At 47.4% G+C, this 20,205-nt stretch overlaps 3 protein-coding genes and 1 non-coding gene across 4 annotated transcripts; all 4 read right to left on the reverse strand.

Annotated features, from left to right (window-relative positions):
- Nucleotides 1-430: 430 nt before the first annotated feature.
- On the reverse strand, nucleotides 431-2,489 carry EV420DRAFT_1473288 (uncharacterized protein; the record flags this gene model as incomplete). The annotated part of the gene is made up of 5 exons (XM_060469122.1): nucleotides 431-546; nucleotides 602-1,119; nucleotides 1,151-1,277; nucleotides 1,365-1,497; nucleotides 2,016-2,489. The coding sequence occupies 5 exons, from the start codon at nucleotides 2,487-2,489 to the stop codon at nucleotides 431-433; spliced, it is 1,368 nt and encodes a 455-aa protein (XP_060340000.1).
- An 11,228-nt stretch (nucleotides 2,490-13,717) lies between these two features.
- EV420DRAFT_t28 lies at nucleotides 13,718-13,819 on the reverse strand. The gene has a single exon. It is a non-coding gene; the product is annotated as a tRNA-Ser (tRNA).
- A 1,268-nt stretch (nucleotides 13,820-15,087) lies between these two features.
- Nucleotides 15,088-15,679, reverse strand: EV420DRAFT_97038 (uncharacterized protein). Its single transcript, XM_060484201.1, has one exon. It carries the CDS (start codon nucleotides 15,416-15,418, stop codon nucleotides 15,122-15,124), a length of 297 nt encoding a protein of 98 aa, XP_060340001.1. The 5' UTR covers nucleotides 15,419-15,679; the 3' UTR covers nucleotides 15,088-15,121.
- Nucleotides 15,680-18,433: 2,754 nt separating this feature from the next.
- Nucleotides 18,434-19,762, reverse strand: EV420DRAFT_97215 (uncharacterized protein). Its single transcript, XM_060484214.1, has 4 exons — nucleotides 19,446-19,762; nucleotides 19,222-19,390; nucleotides 18,838-19,164; nucleotides 18,434-18,784 (listed from the first exon to the last, which is right to left on the reverse strand). Exons 1-4 carry the CDS (start codon nucleotides 19,489-19,491, stop codon nucleotides 18,553-18,555), a joined length of 774 nt encoding a protein of 257 aa, XP_060340002.1. The 5' UTR covers nucleotides 19,492-19,762; the 3' UTR covers nucleotides 18,434-18,552.
- Nucleotides 19,763-20,205: the final 443 nt, after the last annotated feature.

Below are 20,205 nucleotides of genomic sequence, written 5' to 3' on the forward strand. Positions count from 1 at the left end.
CAGCCAGAGAAAGTCTCGTCAAGTATCAGACCGATCCTCATCACTTCGATTCAACCTTACCATGTGAGTTTAATAATTCGCTACAGCCTCTGGGTTCGCAGCTAGAACTTGGATGGCCTCTTTAGAGCTCTTATTCGTTGCACTCACAGCTAGAGTTGCAACAGGAACAAGGTATAGTCCTTGTATGTTTACTGATTCGTTTTAGGGCTTCTTCTAGGATCCCTTTCCCAATTACTTTCCTTCCTGCAAATTTTATAGTTCACTACCACCCTCTACACTACTAGTAGAGAAATTCTTTTATCTTTCCGAACTTAGGAGGCTTTAGTCACCGCACGGAGGTGCCCTGACTAGACTCGCTAGAACCATCCTTCAGATTCCATGTCTGTTAGCACATACTGCACTTAGGTTTTGTGTTTCCACCCACGGGAGTCTATAGGTTCATCACCGCCTCTGCCTCTGCCTGGTCCTCCACCTCCACCTCCAGGTGCAGCGGGTGCTGGCCCGCTCCCTGGGCCAGAGACAGGGGTTGTTGCAGTGCCTCCCATGCTTCAGAGGTGTTGGTCTAATTGTTTTCTGCCTGCAAATAGTCTTGAAGTCTCACCAGGCCTGGTGATGGTGGTGGTTTGGAGAATCCCTAGGTTTGAGAATTCCGATTCCAAATCTTCGGTACTGGGGATTTCATAATGGCCTCCTTGAAGTAGTTGTTGGTCGGGGTGTAGGATATTCCAGTAGTTTATGGCAATGTACTTGGTTTCCTGCAAGAGTATGTCCCTTTCTAATTGGGAGCCAGGCTCCGCTTTTTGATAGGCTAGCCCCTGTGGAGTGGTGGACCAGTAGGTTTCATAGGGCAGTTTGGCATGCATATGCCACCAGAACTGGTCCCAGTTCATCCTATAGAGTTCTTCGTCGGTAGGGTCCCCTACTGGATCCCTGGACGAACTCGTCACCTTCTTCATTGGAGTCATCAAAGAAGGGTGGGTCGTTTGCATATGCTCCCATACGGGTGAGCCTGTCGATTTGTATCTGGGCTCTAACCCACAGGTCCAATCGGTCGAGATGGTCGGTTGGGTGAAAAATGGGTTCGTATCATAAGAGATAGGGATTTCCGTCGATCCATATCTGGTTCCAGTTCCAGACATATGTGAAGTACCTTCGGTACTCTTCGAAGATTTGTTTGAAGTCCTCTCTATCATAGACCCACCACTGAAGCTCCCTTTGTGATATAAAGGGGGGTTTGACGTAGAAGGTGGGTTTGGGGTTAAGGAAGGGTTCGAGGTCTGGGTGAGGTCCAACTTTGTTATATCGGGCTCAGGCCAGGTCCTGTAGTCGCTGACAGATCCTGCACTGGCAGTGGGGCCAGTCACCGTGGTTCGCCTGATCAAGCTCGGTCTCGACAGGATTTGATATGTTGGTAGTTCCAGTGAGGGATTGGGCTCCTGTGAACCACCAGAGGACAGTGTCCTCCTCGTTGATGTCTGTGAATAAGACCCTTCGCTCCTACAGCAGGGAGTCAGCATGGGGGTGTTGCTCGAGGAGCTCGTTGGCATCCATCTGCTCTCCCCATGGGTCTTCATTGCTGGAATAGTATGGGGTCTGGGCCCTAGAGGGTCTTGGAAGTGTGAGAGGGATAGGGTTTTCTTCCTCAGTGATAGTGTCGAGGGTTCCCCCGATGGTTGAAGTGGATTCGACTGGTGAGATTCATGCAGTCGTGGGCTCCCCGAAGGTGTTTGCCCAGGCTCTGAGGTCTGCGATGGTGATCATATTCCTGGCTGGGGCGCGATGTCCCTCTTCTGCCCATTGTTCGAGCTCTCTGGGGTCAGGTTGGATTGGAGGGTCTGGAACATATCGATCTGAGCCAGGGATCGGCGACGAATAACTTCGTGGAGTGTCGATCCCGTGGACTCGTCGAGTCCCGTCTGCCGAGTACCAGGATAGCCAGCTGGAAGAGCTGGTTGGGGACCCAGGGCCTTGGATTCTTGGCTCTGGGGAATCCCTCGTCATATCCCTTGACTCACTTTCTGTTGTTGCGCCGCTTCTCGCCACGACGGGCTCTCCCCAGGACTGCTGGCTATGCTCATCTGTTGACCGGTTACTTCCGGGGTCTGAACTATCTGGGCTGCCGCTGCTTCTTCCCACATTGTGCCCAGCATTTGGTCGTACCCACTCTCCTTCAATGGTTTCTGGTGTTGTACTTGGGAGGCATATTTCATGGCCTTGGTCAGTAAGAATTCTTCCTCTAGTGACATCAATGTAGATCCTTCGGGCTTCTCATACATGTAGCTGCTCTCCAGGATCGTCTCCATTGTTTGGAGAGATGCTGTCTCATCTGGTGCCTTCTTCCTGAAGGGAAGGCCTATCTTCTTCGCCCCTGCTGCCATTTTGCCCTTCCATGTCTTGCTGTGAGAAGACGTGGTCGTCTTCTGGGATGGAGGACTGCGGCATGCTTGGGCAGAGTCTGATGGGAGTGAGGTGTCCGATTGAGGGTTCATTGGAGTCCATTACTCACTCACTCAGGAGGGTCGGTGCTCTTTGTTGTGTTCATTCTAGCTCGTAGGCGTATAAGAGGAGTGTTGATTCAAGGGTAACCGCAGAGTAATAAGCTTCGTGGTTTTCAAAGTTCATATGGTTGCCATCATCGATCAATGAAGGTGCTGGTTACAATTAACAGTATGACCACTGTTATCATGGAAAGTTGGAACAAGAGTATGTAGAGCAACAGTGTAGCTGTTGGTTTGACGGCGAGGATATGCGAAGCAAGCTTCGGCTAATTGTAACGCACTAACTTGGATTGTACAATGGTTGCCTCTAAACTGTCACTCGCATTTGGTGATTCAGTTGTGAAGAGGGCATTGCAATCGCTAGGTCAGAAACGATAGTCCTTAGTTTAGGAAGCAGGGAGTTTCTGCATGAAAAGTTAGGAGTGTATAACTTTAGCTGAAGCTGGGGTATTAAGACCACAGCAAGGCTTGGTTTAAATACATCATGGTATGTACTAATAGGTACTTGTCCCAAAGCATTGCTGTCTTCTAGGCTGGCCCGTTTGGTATGTTAGAAGCTCCCCTGTAAGTAAGAAGGCTAGCGTTCGTATGGTGCTATCTTCTGGGAGGCATATGTGGCATCCTGTCTGTCCTAGGATGTGATCAGAGTCAACCTAAAGAAGCGTGACTGGTTGAAGGAGGGTCGGGCCCATAGTCATGTGATCAGATCTATGGGCCATCAAACGGATCATGCATGTGAACGATGGATCATGCATGTGATTGATCAGGTCATGAATGATGTGGATCAGGTACGAGGAATGTTGATGAGAGTCAAATGACGAGTTGATGAGATAAGATAAGATAAGCAAAAAATAGGGGTGATTCATGACAGTTTCAGTCTGTTCCATGTCAGTTCTGTTCGAAGTTCCGTTTCTGAATCTGTTTCCAAGCACTTCTGAAGTGTTCTTGAGTCGAGATAACCTGCTGGAGTTAGTTGGAGAACCCCTACATACAGTGGTGTAGCGAGCAGGCTAAGTCAGTGCTTGCCTGTGGTGTTCTTTTAGCGAGCTCACTAAAGTTTCGGCATGTATTGCCTCTGTTTCTGTTGGGATCAGTGTCCCTTGTGTATTATAACTCAAATCTGCCTTGAAGGTTGCATCGCGCCAGTGAACGACCTTCCTGTAAAAAGTTCCTAGACTTAGGAATTCATTAGAGAAAGCTTAGCTTTGCTAAGAGCGCTGAGAATAAGAGAAACTCTTCAAGATATTGAAGTATAGTTGGATCGCATTAGGAATAATCGCTCCCCCTAGAACTTATGAGGGTGATTGTAGTTTGTGTAGTTGTGTGAGTGTGTGTGTGGGTTTTTGAGGTTTGCCTTTTAGCCTGCTCACTATTCCACAGGTGCCCACAGCCAGCCTCTTCAGCATATCATAGTTGAGTTCAGCATCGTGGAGACTCTGGGACAAGAAGGAGATTGGATGGATCTCACCATCTTCCAGGTAAATGGATAGGATGGCGGCAATAGCATAGTCAGATGCATCAGTTTCCACAACCAGTTGACAGTCAGGAAGCCAGTGGGTAAGGATGGGAGCATGAGTAAAAGCCTGCTTCAACTCATTGAAAGCAGATAGGCATTTGTCATCGAATTTCCACAGAGTTCCTTTGCGAGTGAGTCTTGTTAAGGGCAGGATGATCTCACTGTACTCATGAATAAAACAGCAGTAGAAATTAGCAAAGCCAAGGAAGGATTGGATATCCTTGACCTTGCGTGGAACCGGCCAGTCAGTAATAGCTTTGACCTTGTCTTCAGACATGTGTAAGCCTTCGGGCGAGAGGATGTAACCAAGATATTCAACGGAGTCCTGATGGAATTCACATTTGGAACCCTTGCAGCAGAGGCCATTGGCTCAGAGTCTGTGAAGGACTTCGCGTATGTGTTTTCAGTGATCCTCAGGATTGTCGGAGTAGATAAGGATGTCATCAAGGTATACGATGACAGATACATCGAGCATATCAGAAAAGATGTCATTGATGAAGCGTTGGAAGGCCGTGGGGGCATTGGTGAGTCCAAATGGCATGACACACCATTCAAAGGAGCTGTAGCAGGTCCAAAATGCGGTTTTCCATTCATCACCCTCGGCTATGTAAACAAGATGGTAGGCATGACGAAGGTCTAGCTTGGTGTAGAGATGAGCAGAACGCACAGAATCGAGGAGGTCAGAAATGAGGGGCAAAGGGTAACGGTCTTTTTTAGAGATTTTATTAAGTCCATGGTAATCTACACAGAGTCTAAGTTCACCGGTTTTCTTCTTGACAAACAGTACCAGAGCTCTGTGCGGAGAGCGGGAAGGAGTGATGAAACCATTATGGATGTTATCATCAATAAACTTGCATAAGGCTTTTAGTTCAGATTCAGAAAGGGAATAAATGGGTCCGAGTGGAGGGGTGGAGCCTTCCTCAATATTGATCTTGAGGTCATAGGGGCGATGCTTGGGGAGTTTTTCAGAAAGGGAATCACTGAATACATCAGCAAATTCATGGTACTCCAGTGGGACATCAGATAAGTCAGCGGGAGCCGCAGAGGTAGACTTGCCACTAACACTAGGCATAGAAGGTTGTAATGTGAACTGCTGGGCCCCTTCTTCTGCGCAAGCTTGGGCAAAAGCAGCAGCCAAAATAATAGATATCTTGGGGGTGGCCAAAGCACCAAAGGAGGGAATGGTAGGGTAGGAATAGATAGGTTCATAAGGCAGTGGAGCCCATTGGGATCTCAATTTTGGAGTGGAAGATGGTGATGGTTGGATTGGACTGGAAGAGTCTGAGCAGACTGGCACATGTGTGTTGGCAGCCACGGAAGCGTTTGAAGAAGAAACAACCGATAATGGTGAACGGAAAGTGATACTGTGCTTTACCCAGTCAATCAACAGATTGTAGCAGGAGAGCCAGTTGTATCCCAGAACGACGTTACAAGATGAATCTAGACGAGTGACATAGAAGTCAATAGGAAGAATGTCTCCAGAAGGGAAACGGATTGGGAAGGAAATAGATTGGGAGATGTGAGATCCGATGGAGCCATTAAGAAGCCGAAGTTGGATAGGGGGAATGGATTTGGTAAGGAGATTGTGATCCTCAACATACTTTGAATCAACAAAGCAGTGGCTAGAGCCAGAATCAACGAGTGCGAGGAAACAAAGGATAGTAGAAATGGGAGAACCATCAGACTCCGATCTGGAGCCGACTTCAGATGAGAGAGAGACAGTTAGGGAATGATTGGAAAGAGTGGCAGCATTGAGGGTTACGATCTCCAGTACACTGTGACAGTCAACACAACCCTGTCCTAGTGCAGAGGATACAGGGTTGCTCTCTAGTTTTCTGATTCCAACGGAACCGTTTCAATAGAGGCAGTGGACTTGGGAGTAGGGGCAGGGGTAGCTGCAGCTGCATGACTCTGAGCAGAGGCCGCAGCTTTGCACTTGTTGCAATCTTCAGTCTTGTGCTTACCTCTGCAGAACATGCAGAGGTTATTCTTCCGACAGCGGTCCTTTTCTTCTTGAGTAAGACGGCCATCTTTGCCTAGCTTGTCAGCATAGGGCTTAGGGTTGGAAGAGGAAGAGTTGTTGGGGGAAGATGAAGATGATCCCATGGAGCCCAAATGGGAGGACTTTTGGCTCATGGAGTTGGAGTTGAGGGACGAAGAGTTAGAACCCTTCGCCTTGTTGCTGTTGCTGGAAGAGGAAGATGGGTTACTGCAGTTTTCTTGGGAGATTTCAGCTTTCCGAGTCCAGTAGCGAGCATTGAGCTCTTGAGCGAGATTCCGCATATCATGGAGATTATTGGGTTTTCCGTTGATGAGCCTCCAGGCTCTGTACGCTCAGAATTCGCAGATTTTACCAGATATTTAATTCCCCAGCCACCACACAAACCTACTATTTCAATCCTGGCAATATTGCTTAATGCTGCCAATTATCCTTCCCCACTTGTACCCCACATCAATTACGTGCCCCTTTCATTAATTCTGCCAGTCTTCTTTCATTAATTCCACCAGGCACCTGATTGCAGATCTCATGGATTTAGAATCCCATCTGATTGCCTAGCACAGCCGCAATTCCGCAGCACAGCCACAATTCCGCAGCTCAAATAGCAATTCCATGGCATTAGCTCTAATGCCGTGACCTTTCCTCAGTCTTTACTAAGGCTGTTATACTGCCAAGAGATTGCTGCAAGCATCTACTTCAGTACACTTGCTTCAATGTACTTTGCCGCAGCAACACAGCAGCTCAAAATTCCGGAGATCGGTGGCATTCTTGCTAATCACTTCATCTATATGCAGTAAATCCATGTGGGTGCTGTTACTTTAGAACTCTGGGAGCATGCGTTTTGTATCATTTCTTACCAATCTATGTACTACAGACTTACTAAGGACTCGCTTCAAGTATTCTAAATTTATTCTGGACTTGTAGTATAAAAGCTAGTATACACCATGGAAAATAGGGGGTTGCTACACAGAAGTTACTGGACACTAGCCATCATCCACATTATCAACCACCGTTATCGCTTGTACTCGCTAGGAGATAGACAATAACAACATAGTCACTCCACATTATACTCTCTGTCACGGCTTTTCTTCTAACGGTATTGGTGTATGCTTATATTGCGCCAATACATGGAATTTGGTGTCCACAACTCGCTTTTATCTTTTAATCTGCCAGCATCATTTCACTTTCGCCAGCCAGGATCGTTTTCATCAGTTTTCACCTTCTATGTCGCCATTGTTTTACCCAGCTCAGTTCAGGATCGTTATGTCCCCATGTGGACTCAGATTAGGATCGTTATTGCCGCCAGCAGCATCTGTCATGGAATTTTGGTCAACAGCTTCAGTATAGGATCATCACTCATGGTATTTGGTATCTTGCCATCAGTTTCAGTATAGGATAGTCTCCATGTAGACTCAGGATTAGTATCAGTTTCGTTTTACCATCGTTAACCTCAGTATAGTTTCAGTTTCAGTCCAGCCCAGTCCCAGCCATCGTTTTGCCATCACTAGTTCCCCCTCATATCATCACCAGTTCGTCTTATCTTTGTTTTACCGCCAGTTAATCATTTCTCGACTACAGTCTTCGTTCATTGCCATCACAGTATTTGTTATCTTGCCAAACGGTGTTGCGACTGCAGCCTATTTACGCGTGTAATTTTGCAATCTAAAGTGTTTACATGCATACTGAGATATAGTGAGCGAGCGGACTAAAACTATGCATCGACACTAATGCTATGCAGTGCAATGATATGGAATATAACTTATGGCATAAGAAGCAACGGGATTCTAAACAGGACTTAGTCACGGCACTGTACCTGACAGGCATGCATGATGAGAAGGCCAAACCCTATACCCAATGCCTTAGGCTCTAACTTACAAGCATGCTTGCGGGAGCTAGATAGAACTTTGAAGATTGCAGTGACACTGAGAATACTTAGTGTGCTCACTAACTGTGACACGTCGTACCTGAAAATCCGGGGAAATCCTTAAGCGAGATGACAGATATCACTGGCACAAGCTTGGGCAATGGGCTTCAGCCGAAGTCCATGAGCCCATGTTCCATTGTTCTGAGTCCCATTGTTTGAAGACTCACTTGTTGCCATGTCCATGAGAAGCCTCTGTGAATCCAAGAAAGAAGTCTTGAATGACATATGCCAGAACTGATAGTTCCATGTGCCTAGACCTGTCGGTCACTAGAGAACAAGCCTGCGGGTGTCGGGAGAGCACCTCTTGGCACGCGTTTAGCGAGCTCACTATAGAAATGAGACTAAAACTGGGAAGTCCGACTCGGATGCTCAGTAAGGCGGCAGTGGCAATGTGCTACACATGTAGGAGTCTGGGTACTGTGCGACGTTTGTAATTCTAATTCCCCTGTAGTATAAGTAGGCTGGTTACAGTGGGTAGAGGCCAAGTTTCGAGCCCCCGAGTTCCCGTGCACACGTTGAAGGCAGTACTGTAACAAAGGATCAGTTTGTGACTTCGAGCTTTGCATAGAATTAGCGAGCTCACTTAGAGAAATATGAGATACCCTTTTGATAAGACTTTTGAGAACTTAGTCAGAGTGAATACAAATCAGTGACACTGTTTCTGTTCTGTTAAGTGTGATAAGTCTGTTCGGAGAATGTGTTGAAGTGGAAATCTGTGTTCTGTTCTGTTCTGTTCTGTTTCAGTCTGTTCTGTGTCAGTTCTGTTCGAAGTTCCGTTTCTGAATCTGTTTCTGAGCACTTCTGAAGTGTTCTTGAGTCGAGATAACCTGCTGGAGTTAGTTGGAGAACCCCTACATACAGTGGTGTAGCGAGCGGGCTAAGTCAGTGCTTGCCTGTGGTGTTCTTTTAGCGAGCTCACTAAAGTTTCGGCATGTATTGCCTCTGTTTCTGTTGGGATCAGTGTCCCTTGTGTATTATAACTCAAATCTGCCTTGAAGGTTGCATCGCACCAGTGAACGACCTTCCTGTAAAAAGTTCCTAGACTTAGGAATTCATTAGAGAAAGCTTAGCTTCACTAAGAGCACTGAGGATAAGGGAAACTCTTCGAGATATTGAAGTATTGTCAGATCGCATTAGAAATAATCGCTCCCCCTAGAACTTACGAGGGTGATTGTAGTTTGTGTAGTTGTGTGAGTGTGTGTGTGGGTTTTTGAGGTTTGCCTTTTAGCCTGCTCACTATTCCACAGGTGCCCACAGCCAGCCTCTTCAACAGTATTTCTCTTTGATGGCATTTTCTCTAATTCCGTCAACATCGCCCACAGCTTTTACTAGTTAATTGCCATCACTTCATTCATGGTTTGCCGGTATTCCCAGTTATACTGGATTCTGTTCCTTCTCATCTATCGAGACCCTTCCCAGCTTACAGCCAACATTTTCTAGTACTTGATCATTAAGGGTACTACTTCGCTGACTGAAAAGTCGCAGTGTATACTTGCATTCTTGAGGAATTCATCGCATGGAGGTGCACCGAAACACTTGCACAACAACAAAGCCTTTATTGCCGCTACACGCCATTTGCCATAAACTTCTCTAGAGTTTTGGTTTTTGCCATTGCCATGGAAGTTAAGGCTCATCACCGTGGTGGGCCATATCATCCTTGATGCAGGAGCAAAGGCCATGATAAAAGGCGTGACAAAGGGAGTCGTCACCATAGCCAATAATGGCAGCATACTGATTGAATTTGACAATATACTTCATGATGCGGTCTTCGTCGCGCATCCGAAGGTTTTCCAGTTCATCTTCGGCATCTCCAATGGCATCAAAGGGGCTGAAGTTGGTTCGAAGTTCTGAAAGGAAGGCAGCATAGGAGTATGCCCAGGCAGGAGGGTTGTGGTGATTAGGGTAGAGGATATCCGGTTTGAACCAGTCAAGTGCGACACCGGAAAGGAAGGAGATGGCATAGTTGACTTTGGCCATGTCTGATCAGAATGCATCAGGATGGTCGTTGAAGTTTAACTGGAGGGAGACAATGAAGGCTTTGAGTTTTTGGGAGTCCAAACCGTCAAAGGTATCTGGTTCCTTGACCTTGGTGTGTACAGCATGTTGTCGATTGCCATTGACAGCATCGGAGATGCCACAGAGAACATTCATGAGTTGAATGAGGATCTGGGTGTCATTATTGGGAGGATTAGGATTGTTACCAGGATTGTTGTTAGGTCCTCCTCCAGGACCACCAGGACCACCAGGACCTCCGAGGCCACCAGGATTGGGTGGGCCACCGCCAGGATTTCTCACTGGGTTTCCATGACCATTCATTGGCGTATGAGGGGGGAATTCCCCGTCTTCTGAACCTTGGTCATCGTCATCATCGCAACCTTGGATGTCATCAAACAGAGAGGTAGTTGAATTCCATGGGGGGTCACTTTGATACTCGCCCCAGCCATTGGATTCTGATCGCTGGGCTAGGAAGGGGTTAGGCGATCAGTTGGCATCAGATTGGCGAGCAGTGAAGCCACTGTGAAGGTAGGTTTTCCTACAGGATTGTTGGCGAGGGGCAGAATCCAATCCAAAGAGAAGGGGACCCTCTTTTGAAGCAGAGGCAGAGATATCGTCCATGGTGTAGGTTCAGTTGTTGACCGTGGAGTTGTGGCTGGTTTCTGGAGGAACAGTGAAAGTAGAAGACATGGTTAGGAAGAAAATTTCGACTCAAGGGTTTGAGTTCGAATATACTGTTAGGATCATGCCAATAGGATTGTGGCAGTAAGTGCATGTAGCGGAATGCCATGGGATGCGTTGGGCATAGGCGAAGCTATTAGCAATGTCACCCCTGAGCCGAAGCCCTAAGATGAATATGGACAGAAGTCCACAGAGTGGCAGAGATGAGGTAAGAGATAAGTCCAACAGATCGGAGTTCCGTGGACTGGAGAATGAGAGTGTGACTTAGAGTCAGAGAGAGAGATTGGGCTGAACCAAGTTGATATTTGAACTGAGTATCTACAGTGTAATTCTAAGGCTTATATACTAGTTAGGAGTCCAATCTAGTTCCTACTTGGAGTGGTCTACATTCTAGGGTTGTCAGAGGATGTATTCTACCAGTCGGTAGCCAATGGGGTCCGATGACATGTTCGCTACTGATGTCGGGCTATTGATAAATTGTAATGGAGAAGTGAAATATGAAATAGAATATGAAATAGAAACTGGGAATCGGAGTCCATAGGTTTCTGGGCTGTGATTTGTTGGGTTGAGTGGAAGTCGGGTTGCCGTCAGCATGCTCGTTACAGAAGTTTGGTACCATGCAACACTTGAAGAAGGCTTATCACGATGGTTGCATGACTCCCCAGAATGAAGCTTAGATGGATATTGGGCCTTGATTTGATGATGAGGACTTGGATATTTAGCTAGTTGACAAGTTCTACTTGTATCTACTATCATCCCTTCTATACTCATTGTATACAGCAAAAATTTTGCTGAACCCGGTCCAAACCCGAACCGGACCTGAACTGGACCTCTTGGACCTGAACCTCAGGTCCAGGTTTGAGGTTCGAGGGAGTGGAGAGTGAACCTCGAGGTTTGGGTTCAAGGTTCAGGCAAATGTGCCTGAACCTGGACCAAACTGGACCCTGGCCAGACTAGATGCCCACCAACTTGTGATCTCTTGCATACTAGATGGCAGACTGAGTTACATTCACCTTCCTCGGGGCCTCTAGTGTGAAATGACAATTCATCAATGAGTTCAATTTTAAGGCCAGAAATTTTATCGTTCTTTGTAATCTTAGTATAGGTTGTTGAATGGAGCGCACTCAGGTGATTAGATTTAGACTGTGCAAAATGTGAGCTGGTGGTGCAGCCACTGAGCAAGCTTTTTGCATTACCACTCTATTGAGCAGCTTGAACAAGCGGATATACATGTACATGCTGTTTCTTCACCCAAGGGAAAAAATCGGGGACCCAGCAACTGCCACTACTGGATGACTACCTGACGTCAAATTTTAGAGTCTGTTCGGCTGCCAGATAGTTGGGCCTGGATAGTTGCCATTTTGGGAAATCTAACACGATCCAACTATCCAGTGCTTTTCTGTGCTCGTCCTGCATGGCTCTGGGGGTAATTTCACTTCTGAAACCCAGTGGATGTGTCGAAAGTGCTCAGATTCTTTGTTTACAAGAGTCAGACCTGAGTTCCGCCACTTCATGTCAATTGACAGTCATGTCATTTGAACATCATCAATAGTATCTATGGACTTTCCCTCTCACAATAATACAGCTCTTGTCATATCTCAAATACTCATGTACCTTAGATATGTCATTCTGTGCATGTTAGACTGACCGGGGTTCAGTTCGGTGCAGGTTCGGGCACTTTTGCCTGAACCTCGAACCTGAACCTCAGGTTCGGTTTGGTTCGGTGTGATCATGTGACCAAACCCGCAGGTTCAGGTGCAGTTCAAGGTGCACCGGGTTTGCACCTCCCGATGCAGCAGCAGACAGAAAGTCGAGGCTGGATGCTGTACAGCAGGGTGGGATAGTTCTAGCAATGTCTATTATACTGTATATTTATTCAACTTATAGTATATCACCCAATAAATGTCATTTAAGGCCAGATATGAGTGAACTCATCAATGAGTATGACATCACCAACGCTAACCATGACTCAATTCCATCACAAACGTGGCCAAAGGAGGTGCAAAGTAGAAAAGATGCACCAGAAATAGACCTAAATGATAAATAGTACAGAAAGGCATCTCAAAGATATGTATAAAAGTCCTAATAAGAGCAGTTAAAAATGTATAGTGGTTCGGGGTTCAGGTTCGGGTGCACCCATCTGGCCTTGTTCAAACCTCGAACCTGCACCCATGTAGCTACAGCGAACCTGAACCTGCACCACACCTGAACCTGAAGGTGCGGTTCGGGTTCGAACCGGGTTCACGAGGTTCTGCGCCAAACCGTGGTCAGACTAGTGCATGTGAGACACTGCTGGGACTCAATTCAGCACACATAATTCTAACTGTGATACTATGTTCTTCCTGCTTGTGTGTTCTGCATCTATGTACCCTGGTTGACCTACAAGTCAGGTTCCTTTGACTTCTTTTCCATCTTTAGCCATGTCATAACTGTTTCTTTTTGCACCGGTACACTAAAAATCATGACACAGAGCAGGACTTCTTCGAAAGACTTCAATTGAGTTCCGCAGTTTACAGACGGTAGCACACATAATCTGGTATAGAAAATAACTTAATAGTTACATGATACACATTTAACATGCTCTTGCTGTAAGAACTCGTGGTTCACAGGTAAGCACAAAGAGGAACTAATGTTCACGGCAATCACGCTAGCGATGCCCTACTAACTACACAGCTTTTATACTACCAGAATACGTAGAATGTACTAGAATAAATGAGTAATGTATCACTAATAAAATGAGTAAGCGTCCCGGGGAATATGGGGAGAACGAGCGAGAATATTCATGCAAGCTCGCTCTTCTAAAAATAGCAATCCATATTCTAACACTTGCGCCCAGTATCAAGCCTAGAACCGCACAGGACGAGCACAGAAAAGCGCTGGATAGTTGGATCGTGTTGGATTTCCCAAAACGGCAACTATCCGGGCCCAACTATCTGGCAGCCGAACTGACTCTTAGTATTAACTCTAACCTCAGTCTTCCCTCAGGAGCTGCTATCAATATTCGCGAATCGCGACCGTCGACAATTATGATTGTTTTTTGTTTAAAAAAAAAAGACCCAGGACATATTAACTCAACAAAGAGGCTGCGATTACAGGACGATAGGCAACACCAGCAGGATTTGGATCTGCGCACTCAGAGAGTAACAGATGGAATTTCTATGTGCGTTTATTCTAATCTGTCGCCTTAACCACTTGGCTATAGTGCCCTAATGGGGTTCTGACTTGAATACTAAATGATGCTGGAGTAGTATCTCCAATAAACTTGAGGGCCGACGCGCTGAAGAACCTTACCTAGCTTGTGCGGAATCACCATGTCTGTATTCTCTCGCTGACTCGACTGTTTTGGAGCTCGAAGTCCGGATGCAAATTATACACCCGTGCAGATCCGGTATCAACTACGCCCGCTACCATCAGGCTCATCCCAAGAGCGACGACCCCCGAACAAGCCTCGTTCGTTATGTTCTCTTTGATCAACACAGTCCGCCATCTCCACTGTACAATAACCAAGTTCGCGTGTCCCATTTCGGTTGACTAGGAGGACGAGAAGATTGGGGATAAAGATCATGCAGAGGTCGCGGAGTGCCCGAGGATGCCGCCCATTGGTCAGTGGTCAGTGCACAACATCCTCATCTCGAACTTCTCATCAACGCTTGCTTTTGACATTATGCCACCCAGTTCTCATTCTCCGCTACGAAGAGCGTGCTAACAAGACCTGGCCGCGTACTTACGTGTGAAGTCAACAGTGCTCAGATTCTTTACTTCTGCCAGCAGAAATTCTCATCAGCTGTGGGGCCGGGCGGTGTTGGTATCAGTGGTATCAGAGGCACATTCTCATTGATGAGATCGTTACCCTCCATTCAGGGCATTCTGTAAATCGAGCTTTCGGACATAGGATGAATGGAGCCTGTTGCCCCCGGGATGACTTGTCCGCTGGTTTATGCAGAAAGAGAGGTCCAGCACTCGCGAACTTCTCCATTATTTGTACAGAACATAGCTAAAGCCAGACTTAAATACTAGTAGGCGGCCAGAGAGCGAAAAAGTGTCACTCACTTCCCCTGCCTTGCCATGACGTCAAAGGGCGTGTGGTCTTGTGCGGCAAAAAAAAGTTGTCCTCCGATCCTCCGATTTTTAGTTGATCAAGGGCGAACTTCTGTCGTCTTGTAAAAACTGGCACCGATGGATTCGCATACGATAGCGTCACTAGTTATTTAATGACAAGTCGAGGACGTGTTCTTAAAAAACGATGTCATGAGCTCGTATGAGACAGCGTTAACCAGTGCACAGATATCAACGTATAGCAGTTAAATGGAAAGAAGCGGGCAGATGGCGTCAGACTTTGGTGTTGTAGCCAAAGTATCCCTTTTCCTGCACAGACTTCAGTATGCTGGGCTGAATTGAATATAATAGACATTATGGACGATAGTAACAAGTGTTGAATGGGACCAATGCCTTTGTATCATTGATGAGAAACAGACCATCGTGATGACGAATATACTGACCAATGGCGCTTAACGAGAGTCCCGATACCACATGGGACCCTTTGGGCAACCGAGCTCCTCACTCATCTGACGCACGACTTCAGCGTGATCCTCGTCCCTGAGCCCCTCATCCTCCTTCGTGTAGTTGGAGTACATCGCAATGACGACATCATAGTCGAGCGACACGGGATTCACGTATCTGAGTGGCAAGCGACAAAGACGTTGAAGATATTGAGTTACGTCGCACAAGGAGAATCCCTCTGATGTCCTCGGGATCGTCATTCTCTGGGTTCTCGGGTACCGTAACAAGGTTGTGCTGAAGTGCATAATCAAGAAGCTGCTGGAAGGTGAGACCAAAGCCGTATTGGAAGACAGGCGGGTGGCAGGTAGGATCCGTGACTCTGTATTCCTCTGGAAGCGTCTCCATAGCCTCTGTCAGCCTCCCCAAACCAGCCTACCTCTAAATATGCATTAGAGGGGAGCACAAAAGACGGAATGCACTCATACCTTTCGCCTCTTCATCGCCTCTTTCTCTTCAAAAGACATGAACTTCTTGGGTGTACCACTGACACACCCTTTCAGCGCCGTTGTGGTAGCAATAATGTGGTCATTGAGAATAAAGGAATAAACAAACATGCATAAACACACAAGTCTGAACTACTTGGAAGGAAGATCTACTCAGATTGTGATTCCTACACACCGAGAAAAAGTAGAAACCACGAGAACCATGGTGTGGCACGCAAAAAAAGGTCCTACGAATTATAAGATTTCACCTCCAGGACTCGAACCTGGTATTACAGATCCACTACTAAGCTACATGCGCGTGTTGCACCCCTTCAGCGTCGCGTGATGGCTCTTCCCCTTGCCAGAGACAACGGGGGAGTCAAGGCAGAGGGCAATGCCACTACACCCCACCTTTCCCGGTCGTCTGGTGAACCATGCAACTTTACAGTGGGAGAAAAAGAAGGCACACAGCAAAATACCATGGGTCCCGGTCGGGGGGTACGATCTCACCTCCAGGACCCGAACTTGGTGCATGCATGCAAGCGCAGTAGGCTACGTACGGATACTAACTTGTGAACGTTAGCGCTCAAAACACCAGTAGTGTGCAGAAAAATTACATTGCTTACCTCTTTGCCCAAAGTCCACCACACGGAATCGATGACTCCTTATATATAGTGGATGGAATGGTTACTCCAGAGATGACTATATCAAGACGGCGGAACTACGAGTGCACGGGAAGAATAAGGACCGGCATTAATGCAGATGACATGTAGTAAAACCCAGCGTCGCGTCGTTTTACTTGGAGTAGCAGCTTTCAGCTCAGTAGTAGTCCTCTTCGCAGGACCACATCACCACATAATATAAAACAACGACAGTGCTAAGGTTGGAGATGTGTGTTCTGAATTCAAAAGACTATGATAAAGAGTCAATACACCAGAAAAAGCTTTAAATCACACCTGGCACGACACTAGCAGGATTCGAACTTGCACATTCAACCTCGACCGGTGACTACTTGGCTGTTTAGTGTCCTTTTACAATGGGGAACAATGGCAAATGTAGACCTGTGACCGGCCCCTACAATGAGCAAGCGTCGATGTAGGGCAGGTCTATGGCAAATGCTGTGTATCCGAAAACGACACACTGAGAAAGGGTCAAGTCGAACGAAGTCTTGAGTTCCAACGCATCTAGTGGGGGGTACAAGTCACGTCTCTTTCCCTAAACGTTCAGAGGCGAAGAACTTGAAAGCCGTGATGATATTCCAACTACGCATGGAGGGGAGATGCCTACAGCGCAGGGAAAGTGGGTTGATCCACGCACGAGGAAAGATTCACGGAGAGCTGCGACATAGTCTCCTTCGCCGCGGAAGCTGATTTTAGGAACATGCCGAGGTGAACATCTAGCCTCCAGGAATTGAGCCGAGGACCGGATACGATGATATAGACGACGAGAGAGGTCCGTTTGGCAATGGTACTCGGCGGGTCAGTATGCTTCGAGTTGGTGGGTCGTGGAGGGACCAAGAGCAGATATGCCAAACCCTGGGATGTGGTGAGTACGTGCATGCAAGATGTACTAATGGCTCCTTCTAAGCGTGCCTCGCCCATGTCGTGTCCAGTACGGCAAGGACAGTACTAGTACGTGCATGTGAACCAAACATAAGATAGAGTATTGACGTTTGGCGAGCCGGTGTCGAAGGGAAGGGGAGGTGGCGTGCGACATTTCACACCAGTACATCGGGAACATCAGATACTTTGCACGTCGTCTTGCTAGATGTATTGAAAGTCGATAGGATCGCAACATCGTGTCCTTCGCAGACCCTCTTGCGCGTCAACAAGGCCAAAGTCAGACCTAAAGCAAACATACTCAAGTGGGCCATAGGCGAACAGCTAGCATGAACGCACCAGGAAATCCACGCATCCCCCCCAGTCGATGGAACTAACCTCCTCTATATAAGTAATATCCACTGAGAAACCGTTATCATATCTTCGGTTCGGTCTAGTCTTCTTCGTGCGACCACATTCCTTGTTCTCGTTTAAAAAAAGATTGCATAAACCAAAGGCAGGTGAGACAGTAGCGGTTGAAAGGTTCAGCACAGCCACTGGCTACGTGACGCATCCAAACGCGCCGCGCAACCATAATACTTAGGTATCTCTCTCCCACTTGCGCCGATCCCAAAAATCCAACTACCGCATGTGCATGGATAACAAGCCGCGAAACCCAGTAAGTATGTTGTATCGAGAAGAAAAAGAAGGAAGCACAGCCACATTGCAAAATGAGGCTCGTAGACAAATTTCCCTTCCAGGACTCGAACCTGGTGCGTTACGCATATCCAATGGGCCACGACGAGCTAGAGGAGAAACCTAGGTCAGAAAGAGCTGTAAATCCAGTCCAAACGACGGGAAGATGTCTATCCCTGCTCTCCACCCTGAAGAAGCCAAGCAGCCGTAGAAAGATTCTACCGCGTCTGAAGCAATGCAGAGCAATGCAAAGGAAGGTTCAGACTGGGCAAACGTATCGAGGCTGCAGTCCCAAATACGTAGTGCTAGAAGCAATGGAAAACAAGTTGACAATGGGGATGGAGCCAAGAGGCTGTCGGTCATGCGGACGTACAAACGAGCGCGGGCGAAGGAAAGGCTTCCTTATTCTCGGGTGGCCCTTTCATTCATTGATTTAACTCAAGCAACCCGCTAAAAATGAATGAATTAGAGTGCAAGTGGGAGGAATGACGCTACGTACCAAGTATCTGTCGTCCACCCCGCGTCTCGTTCCCCCTTCTGTTTCTACCATCGATAACAAAAAATTGGCCTCACGCCGCAGAGTCGTCATCGCCACCCAATTCGACACCAGATCCCTCACTATATTTGTTATGCCACCTGGCAAGGCATCTGTACTCTACGCAAAACTGCGAGGTAAATAATTATAATGTATAAGAATAAAAACACAAACTATCATGCTTTGTGCTACGTGCCCATTTGTACCAAGTGCATAAGTGGGCTCTCAGCAACAGAAACCCCATATCCTCTCTCTCGTCCCTCAGGCTCGTCCCTACGCCCAACGCATTTCAGATACTTCGCACGAAGATTCCTACCCTGGATATACCTCTGCAAACTCGACTGCTCGAACCGACTCTGCCAACAACTTCTACACTGCTTAATGAACGTATACCGACGGAAAAGCGGACTGGGGATAGCTCTACCAGCACATATCAGTACAAGCACCCCATGCAGATAAAAAAACTGTCTTACAACGTCTCATTCACATGCACCCTCTCGATATTCCAGTGATATTTCCTCTTCTCCGGTAAAGGTGACAACGCCCCACTCTCCCACCAAAAATCCGGAGGAGCTTTGGCTCGGAGAGGGTTCAGAGGGGACATGACACCTGGGGCGTGGCGGTTTTTATCCCGGATGTCGTCCACGAGATCCCAGAATTCGTCCATTGGAAGAACCGTTGTAGCAGCTGGCTCTGAGTCCGGGTAGCTATAGTCTAGTTCGAAGGGATCATAGTCGTCTTCTTCCTCCTCCTCCTCGTCATCATCATCCTCCTGGGAGGCTGCAACAGCTTTGTATTTTCTAATCATGGACAGTCATCAGTACAAAACGGGAATGAGTCTAGGAATGGGGGCTCACAGCAACATATCATTCAGAGTAGCCATTTCGCGCTTAATATCGTTCGCGAGTGTCCCGAGATAGGGTTCCGAATCGGCGGGGACGGGGGCGTAACGGAAAGATAGACTCTCGAGTTCGTCGCATGCCGACCACGGGTTTCTTAATGGTGGCGCAGGCTCCCAGATGTCTGCTGTGGCACTCAATCAGTCAGGGTCTACAAGCTGCATACCTCGAGGGAAACATACCTTTGCAAGTGGCATCAGGACTGGAAACATCATGACGACTCCCCATGTGAGGTAAAAAGGTGCCGCGGTAGTTATAGATCAGGGAACAGAGAACCAGTCGTTCGGAGGTAGACCATAATAATGCTTCATTTTAAAGGGAAAAATCGAGTATTGACACACGAGTGGTTAGTTTGTCTCGAAACCATCATCAATGATCGACGATTTCAAATCCGAGAGAATAAAGACAAAGGTTTAGCGAGCGCCAAAAGTCTTTGTTCGCTATCCTGCCACTCCTGGCAGTATACCACGATCGATCGAAGGGCGCCCAAAACGGTGGGAAGGTGGGATAAGATTGCGTCCGTTTTTCAGTGGGATTCGTGAAATCTTCTGGCCTGAGGCTCTTTTTCGGTGGGATTGAGTCCGGTACAAGCACCGCATTCTCCGGGTGCCACGCCCAGCCCATCGAGGGTACCCGCTCTGACCGCTGCCTCCGGGAATTCATCTGTTTCCCCTAGTGAGTTTAGGTTGGCTCTCGGCGTGCAGCTTATTGACCCTACTGTTAAGCTTCACGCCGCCGCGTAGCTCTCATGCTGAGTTCGGAGGGCCTGGTAACTGGTTAGAGTTCTGCATAACTCAACGAATGCGGGGAGAGCTGTTAAGCGCCGGTGGCCGGTAGCACCTAGTATGCCGGCACAGCCGTGCAGGGAACCAAGAATAAGACTAAGTCAAAGCCTTATACAGGTAATCACACCGAAAATCTCCAATCCCACTGAGAAACAGC

Source organism: Desarmillaria tabescens, assembly GCF_030435595.1.
Source record: "Desarmillaria tabescens strain CCBAS 213 chromosome Unknown EV420scaffold_1, whole genome shotgun sequence".
In the NCBI taxonomy this organism is placed as follows: Eukaryota; Fungi; Basidiomycota; class Agaricomycetes; order Agaricales; family Physalacriaceae; genus Desarmillaria; species Desarmillaria tabescens.